Below are 8,719 nucleotides of genomic sequence, written 5' to 3' on the forward strand. Positions count from 1 at the left end.
AAGGGGGAGCTCACACCACACTGTTTTAATGGTACAGGTGCCACAATGTTCACACACACAGCTTTAAAAGGACAGCTCATGGCATTCATGCACAGCCTTAATTGCTTTAAATGAATGGTTTATGGTACACACAGACTTTGGAGCCAAATGATCAAGTTCAGAATGGAGCTTGATGCCCCCTGTTTCCGTGCAAGCCTTCAGGCTCACCAGAAATGGCATATATGAAGCAGCGGTCTAAAGACCGCTGCTCCATAACTGATCTGCTGCCTCTGAGGCTGTGGTCTTCAATACGCCCGATCCTATACGATCAGGCTGATTGACACCCCCTGCTAGCGGCCGATTGGCCGTGAATCTGCAGGGGGCGCAATTGCACAAGCAGTTAACAAAAACTGTGCAATGATAAATGCTGACGGCGTATGCTGTCAGCATTTATCGATGTGCGGCGGACATGATACACTACATTGTATCATGTCCGTCCGCACTTTAGTAAATCGGCCCCTTAGAGATGGCTCAAGGCAATCATAAAAAGAGTTATAGAGATTTTATGGCATCCACACAAAGCCATGAGCTGTGCTTTTAGTCTGTGAGTGTGTGTGTTTTTGTTGTTGTTGAGCTAGCAGTTTGAACGGTTCCCCAATCAGCCCTCTAGTCATACAGCACCTTTGTTTTTGAGAGATGATTGGAAAATATTTCAAACTGTTAGTTCAATAAAAATATTACTTTTCAAGTTTGTGGCAGGGTATTTGAATTTCAGCGCCACATTAAAAAGTAAGTTATAGCGCATCTTCATAACAACTGAAGAGTTAAACTCCTTCTAAAATATCTATAACATTCCAGATTTGTTTAGACAAAGGGGAAAAGTTTACTATCACTTTAAGGACTGTGTGCATTGTGTGAGGGTGTCCGTGCCTTTAAGACTACAAGCGTAATGGGATCTGTGCTGTTAAGGCTGTGTGTGCTGTGTTTGTGCACCTGTACCATTAAAACTGTGTGTGTGTGGTGTGTGTGCTCCCCCTTTAAAGTCTGCGTTTGTGTCTGTCACTTTAATACTGGGTGCCCCTTTAAGGCTGTGTGCATTTGGGTGTGCTTAAAAGCCTGTGTGCCTGCCCCTTAAAGACTGAGCATTGTGTGAAATGTTCCTTTAAGGCTGTGGGCATTGCGTGTGGATGTATACTGTTATCGCTCCCTTTAAGATTGTGTGCGTGTGGTGTGACTTTACCCACTGAAGGTTGTGTGTGCCTGCCCCTTTAAGACTCTGTGAGCAGGCGGTGAGCTGCCCTTTAATGCTGCACTAGGTGTGCATGGTGTGAGCTGTTCCGTTACCACTGTGTGGTTATGGTGAAGTTGTCCTTTCAAAGGCTGTGCACGTGCCCCTGTTCCTTTAAGACAGTGTCCCTTTAAGGCACTGTGCTTTGCGTGTGGATGCATACTATCGCTCTCTTTAAAACTGTCTGCGTTTAACCACTAAAGGTTGTGTGTGCCTGTACCTTAAAGACTGTGTGTGCAGGTGCTGAGCTGCCTTTTAAGGTTGCGCTGCGTGAATATTCTGGTGATCTGTCCCTTTTAGGCTGTATGCGTGTGGTGCAAGTTGTCCTTTTAAAGGCTGAGAGTGCTCTGTGTGTTTGTGTGCGTGCACGTGCCACTGTCCCGTTAAGACAGAACGTCCCTTTAAGGCTGCGTGCATCTCATGGCGATGCATACTATCGCTCCCTTTAAAACTGTGCATGTAAACTCACTAAAAGGTTGTGTGTGCCTGCCCCTTTAAGACTGTGAGCAGGTGCCGAGCTGCCCTTTAAGGTTACGCTGCGTGCACGTTGCGGTGATCTGTCCCTTTAAGGCTCTGTGCGCAGGTGTCGAGCTGCCCTTTAAGGTTGCGCTGCGTGCACATTACGGTAATCTGTCCCTTTAAGGCTCTGTGCGCAGGTGTCGAGCTGCCCTTTAAGGTTGCGCTGTGTCCACATTACGGTGATCTGTCCCTTTAAGGCTCTGTGCGCAGGTGTCGAGCTGCCCTTTATGGTTGCGCTGCGTGCACATTACAGTGATCTGTCCCTTTAAGGCTCTGTGCGCAGGTGTCGAGCTGCCCTTTAAGGTTGCGCTGTGTCCACATTACGGTAATCTGTCCCTTTAAGGCTCTGTGCGCAGGTGTCGAGCTGCCCTTTATGGTTGCGCTGCGTGCACATTACAGTGATCTGTCCCTTTAAGGCTCTGTGCGCAGGTGTCGAGCTGCCCTTTAAGGTTGCGCTGTGTCCACATTACAGTGATCTGTCCCTTTTAAGGCTCTGTGCGCAGGTGTCGAGCTGCCCTTTATGGTTGCGCTGCGTGCACATTACGGTGATCTGTCCCTTTAAGACTCTGTGCTCAGGTGTCGTGCTGCCCTTTTAAGGTTGTGCTGCGTGCACATTACTGCGATCTGTCCTTTTAAGGCTCTGTGCGCAGGTGTCGAGCTGCCCTTTAAGGTTGCGCTGCGTCCACATTATGGTGATCTGTCCCTTTAAGGCTCTGTGCGCAGGTGTTGAGCTGCTCTTTAAGGTTGCGCTGCGTGTACATTACGGTGATCTGTCCCTTTAAGACTGTGTGCTTGTTGTGCTAGTTGACCCTTTCAAGGCTGTGTGTTTTTTTGTCTGTCCCTTTAAGACTTTGTGACCAGGTGCTATCCTGCCCTTTAAAGCTGTGTGAACATTATTTCCTCAGCAGTTTGTACAGTTGTTACTGAGAGGGCTGCTTTAAGTATCTGTGTAAAGTAAACAGTTACAAATGTATAAAAAGCTGTAGGCTGAGGGTTTGATACAATGTATCCATGTAGGTGAGTAGAGCTGGCTGTGTAAAGTCTATGGGGAAAACAGGGACTTTTACACCCCAAAATAGGGCTCCCCTTTTTGTTCCTGGAGACACAAACATTGCAGCATTGTTGTTAGCCCTCATCTGAACCCCCACGCCAATATTTGTAGGAAAATAATGAGATATGGCTGAGAAAATAATTTAGAACGCTAAACTAAGATTTTACCGACTGGTCCTTTAAAATTGCATGCTCTATACCAGGGGTGTCCAAACTAGATAAAATGCTGGCTGAGCATCATCGGAAATGTAGTTCCAAAACCTCTGGAGAGCAAAGTTTGGACACCCCTGCTCTATACGAATCGTAAAAGAAACAAAAACTGGGTTTAGTATCCCTTTTAATAACAATGTTGGTTGTGCAAGGCTGGGGAATGGGTAGTAAAGGCATTATCTATCTTTTTAAACAATAACATTTTTGGAGTATACCGTCCCTTTAATTCCATATCAAGAGAAAAATATAATAATAAAAGTTAACACTATATTTCACCTCATAAAGGTTTGCTTACTTTATTATTGTTTGAAGAGGTATAGCCAGGCTAATATGGTTCACATAATAAAATAGAAATGACCCAGATCCCTAAAGAGCCCTCAAACTAAGTTATCATCAGTATAGACAGCTCAAGTGCTGGCAAAATTGAAATATGTTCCAACAGGGCTTTATCATATAAAGCAATACGGGAGACATGGCAGCACTGTATATAAACCTTCTCAGGCTCAACTAATTAACATTTTAGGGGAGTGAGGAGCTTGATCTATTTTAATATACAGTGCCCTCCACTAATATTAGCACCCTTGGTAAATATGAACAAAGAAGGCTGTGAATAATTGTCTTTATTGTTTAACCTTTTGTTTAAAAAAAAATACACACAAATACTCTGCTTTCAAGTATATCAAACAATTGCAAACACAACACAGGTTTATCCAAAAAAACAGAAACAAAAAAACTTTGTTAAATATGTCTGCCACATTTATTGGCACCCTTTTAGTCAATACTTTGTGCTACATTTTTATTTTAGAGATTAAGTGTGAGTGTAGAGTAGTGGTTATTTTTTTTTCAAAGAGGTTATGAGTAGAAATCGGTGTGCTGATGATACTTTTGCGGACATGTAACCTTAATGTAAAGAGATATTAAAGTCATTTTTATTTATGCATAAATATTCAGCATTTAAGAAATATAATCCTATAGATCTGCAAAAAATAAGGTCTAGATTATAAGTGGCACGCTATTAAGCGCTCCCGCTCTAGCGTAAACTTCGCTAGAAGTAATCTTTTTGCGCATGTCGGATAGTGCGCATACGAGTTTAAAGTAAAAAGTTTGCTTGCAAGTGAAACTTGACACACACTAACCGAAGGACTTTGGATATCGTGACAGCGTTAACTTATTCTCCCAATAGACTTCAATGGAGAGCGCAGAAGCTAACCAGACAGGAGTTAATAATAGTTCATGTTCCAATGTTCTTCACACACAGAAAATGTTTATTATGAATAAATATTTCTATCTTTATATACTTATACCTACAGTTGTATGCAAAAGTTTAGGCACCCCTGACAATTCCATGATTTTCATCTATAAATAATTGGGTGTTTGGATCAGCAATTTCATTTTGATCTATCAAATAACTAAAGGACACAGTAATATTTCAGTAGTGAAATGAGGTTTATTGGATTAACAGAAAATGTGCAATATGCATCAAAACAAAATTAGACAGGTGCATAAATTTGGGCACCCTTGTCATTTTGAATACCTGTAACTACCTTGCACTGATTAACGGGAACATACAATTGGTTTGGTGAGCCCATTAAGCCTTGAACTTCATACACAGGTGCATCCAATAATAAGAAAAGGTACTTAAAGGGACATAATACTCATATGCTAAATCACTTGAAACTGATGCAGTATAACTGTAAAAAGCTGACAGGAAAATATCACCTGAGCATCTCTATGTAAAAAAGGAAGATATTTTACCTCACAATTTCCTCAGCTCAGCAGAGTAAGTTCGGTGTAAAAAGTTATACTCAGCTGTTCCCAGCTGCAGGTAAAACAATTTAAAACAATGAAGAAATGAACAGCAGCCAATCAGCATCAGCAGTGCTGAGGTCATGAACTCTTACTGTGATCTCATGAGATTTGACTTAACTCTCATGAGATTTCATAGTAAGCTTCCTTTACCTGATTGGTGAAATAATATGAGAGTGCACAATGCTATTCCCTTCAGATGTCCCAGGACAAACACACTAAAATGCTGCTTAGAAATCCTTTACAATGGGAGGTGGCTACTGAGGAACTTTTGAGGTAAAATCTTTCTTTTTTACATAGAGATGTTCAGGAGATATTTTCTAGTCAGCTTTTTACAGCTATGCTGCATCACTTTCAAGTGTTTAAACATTTGGGTATTATGGCCCTTTAAGGTGGCCAGTTGCAAGTTGTTCTCTTTGGCTCTCCTCTGAAGAGTGGCAACATGAGGGCCTCAAAACAACTCTCAAATGACCTGAAAGATTGTTCAACATTATGGTTTAGGGGAAGGCTACAAAAAGCTATTGCAGAGATTTAAGCTGTCAGTGTCCACTGTGAGGAACATAGTGAGGAAATGAAAGACCACAGCACAGTTCTTGTTAAGGCCAGACGTGGCAGGCCAAGTAGAATATCGGAAAGGCAAAGGGTGGTGAGAAGGGTCAAAAACAGACCACCTTCAAAGACCTACAACATAATCTTGCTGCAGATGGTGTCACTGTGCATCGTCAACAATTCAGCGCACTTTGCACAAGGAGAAGCTGTATGGGAGAGTGATGCGGAAGAAGCCACGAGTTGCTTGAGGTATGCAAACTCACATGTGGACAAGCCAGCTTCATTTTGGAAGAAAGTGTTGTGGACTAATGAAACAAAGATTGAGTTATTTGGTCATAACAAGGGACTTTTTGCATGGTGGCAAACCAACACAGCATTCGAAGACAAACACTTGCTACCCACAGTAAAATTTGGTGGATGTTCCATCATGCTGTGTGGCCAGTGCCGGTACTGGGAATCTTGTTAAGGTTGAGGGTCGCATGGATTCCACTCAATATCAGCAGATATTTGAGAATAATGTTGAAGAATCAGTCACAAAGTTGAAGTTACACCGGGGCTGGATATTTCAACAAGACAACGATCCAAAACACTGCTCAAAATCTACTCTGGCATTTATGCAGAGGAACAAGTACAATGTCCAGGAATGGCCATCCTAGTCCCCAGACCTGAATATCATTGAAAATCTGTGGGGTGATTTGAAGCGGGCTGTCCATGCTCGGCAACCTTTAAACCTAACTGAACTAGAGATGTTTTGCAAGGCGGAATGGTCCAAAATACCTTCATCCAGAATCCAGACACTCATTATAGGCTATAGGAAGCGTCTAGAGGCTGTTATTTCTGCTAAAGGAGGCTCTACTAAATATAGATGCAATATTTCTGTTGGGGTGCCCAAATTTATGCACCTGTCTAATTTCGTTTTGATGCATATTGCACATTTTCTGTTAATCCAATAAACCTAATTTCACTACTGAAATATTACTGTGTCCTTCAGTTATTTGATAGATCAAAATGAAATTGCTGATCCAAACACCCAATTATTTATAAATGAAAATCATGAAAATTGTCAGGGGTGCCTAAACCTTTGCATACGACTGTATATATCTATTCGTATATATACACAACACAGAGGTTGTCTGGCACTCATTTGCAAGCAATCGGCTAAGATTAAAAGCAAAACTGGAAGAGTTGGTTACTGCATTTGGCCAAATGGGTCAAGCTCAGGAACCACGTCAAGGTCTCTCCACATCCCGTGTATCTAAACAGCCAAACAGCGCATACTCTCAAACAAACTGGGAACCTCCCAAGGGTAATCTCCCATGATACACACAAAACACTCAAGTGGACTGCACTCTGACTGGACCGGGTACATATCATGACCCTGCAACATGCACAGCCCTGGATGGGCAATAGCACTCACAGGTAGCTGTGCAGTCCCCAGAGCTCCAGGCAGTTAACCCGTCTGGGTGCAAAGCCCATAGAAAAATTACAAAACAAATTAACATAACGCAGAGAGGAAGTCTTGACAGTCACTTGCAAGCACTAGGCATTATAAGTGGCTGGTTATTGCTACCATGAGCTTGTGATAGCAATTAGTGCTATAAAATTAACCAGAGATCAGATCTCCAGTTAATTTTATAAATGTCAACTAAATGCCCCCAAAATCAAGTGTAATATACTTTTATTTAAAAAATAAAGATAGTAGTATCTTTATTTTTTAATAAAATAACTGCAATAAGCAGTTATGAGGGTTTTAAAGTTGGCGGGTAAGTGGTGTTACGAAAAAAAACGGCACTGAAAAATGCCTTTGCTTAGCAGTCTACAGAAACTGTGTGATCCCAGTAAATATATATATGTATATGCTTATATACATATTTATGTGTATATACACATATTAACACATAAATATATATTCATGACTTGCCCCCATTGCTGCGCTCCCATAGGAGCCTATGGAAGCACGCTATCGTGAGCGCAATGATTCCCAGCAATGCGAACACAAGCTCGTGTTCGCATTGCACTCAACTTGTAATACCATCGCACATTTGCGTGTACTGGTGGAGCGCAAATATTACTTTCGCAAAAGTGATATTTTGCGCTCCTTTTGTAATCTAGTTCAAAATTTAGTGTGGTTGCTTAATAAATCTTTAACTATGGCAAGCATTATTCTTTGTAAACATTTAAAATACGATAATTTAACATCTCTTTATGAGTAACCTTTTGCATTCCTGGGGCTTCCCTAACTCTGGTCTGCATGCCCTGATGACCTGGGAGAAGCAGTGGATCTCAGGTTTTCTACTCAGCTCACTATTTCCTTCACGTAATGGGAGGGCCCTTTGAAACTATGACAGTTTGTTGATTTGGGAGAGAGAATTCATTACTATATATTACTATAAGGGATGCCCATATGTGATACTATTAGGATTTTGGTGCCAGTGGTAGATTAGGATTTTGGTGCCAGTGGTATAATGAAGAGAAGCCGAGAAGTGGTAGCGAAAAACTGCTTCTATCTGTGTCACGTCCTGGTCACTTAGTAGCGTAGTTGGACATTATAAAGAAATTAACTTTTGTTTAAATTATTCTGCTTTTTTAACCTTGGTTACTGTGCAGTAAAGTTTAGTTAACCTCAATTAAGTTTCTAAATAGAATTTAGCATCATTCTCTGCTGTCTCAACAGAATAATCCTCCGCTACAGTCTCGAAGTTTCTCACTTGCCTCTCAAGGCAGTGGAAACTCCCCCAGCTCTCAACGTCGATCCAGCCAAAATGCATCATCCTTTTTTAACATTAGCCATCACAGATCGACGATCACCAATCGGAAAGCTCAGATACTGCAGCCAGACCACCTGAGTGAAGTCAGAGAGGTCAGTGAAAATGTATTTTGCTACTGATAAAACGCCAGCTACCTTCTAAAAATTCTGCTTTATACTCTTAAAGGAATACTGAACTCAAAATTTTTCTTCCATTATCCAGATAGAGCATGCGATTTTAAGCAACTTTCTAATTTACTTCTATTATCAATTTTTCTTCATTCTCTTGCTATCTTTATTTGAAAAATAAGACATTTAAGCTAAGGAGACAGCAAATTTTTGGTTCAGTACCATGGACAGCACTTGTTTATTGGTGCTGTCCAATCATCAAGGACAACCACGGTTGTTCACCAAAAATGGGCTGGCATCTAAGCTTACATTCTTGCTTTTCAAATAAACATACCAAGAGAATGAAGAAAATTTGATAATAGGAGTAAATTAGAAAGTTGCTTAAAATTGCATGCTCTACCTGAATCGCGAAAGAAAAATTTTGTTGTTCAGTGTCCCTTTAA

General features: G+C 41.2%; 1 protein-coding gene across 2 annotated transcripts in view; it reads left to right on the top strand.

Annotated features, from left to right (window-relative positions):
* Positions 1-8,719, top strand: part of OSBPL11 (oxysterol binding protein like 11) — a 223,330-nt gene that overhangs the window by 37,439 nt on the left and 177,172 nt on the right. For both annotated transcript variants that reach the window (XM_053698047.1, XM_053698048.1), the window contains one exon: positions 8,076-8,261. In XM_053698047.1, the coding sequence (XP_053554022.1) occupies positions 8,076-8,261 (186 nt within the window). The remainder of the gene's footprint in view (positions 1-8,075; positions 8,262-8,719) is intronic.

Source organism: Bombina bombina, chromosome 1 (assembly GCF_027579735.1).
Source record: "Bombina bombina isolate aBomBom1 chromosome 1, aBomBom1.pri, whole genome shotgun sequence".
Taxonomy (NCBI): domain Eukaryota; kingdom Metazoa; phylum Chordata; class Amphibia; order Anura; family Bombinatoridae; genus Bombina; species Bombina bombina.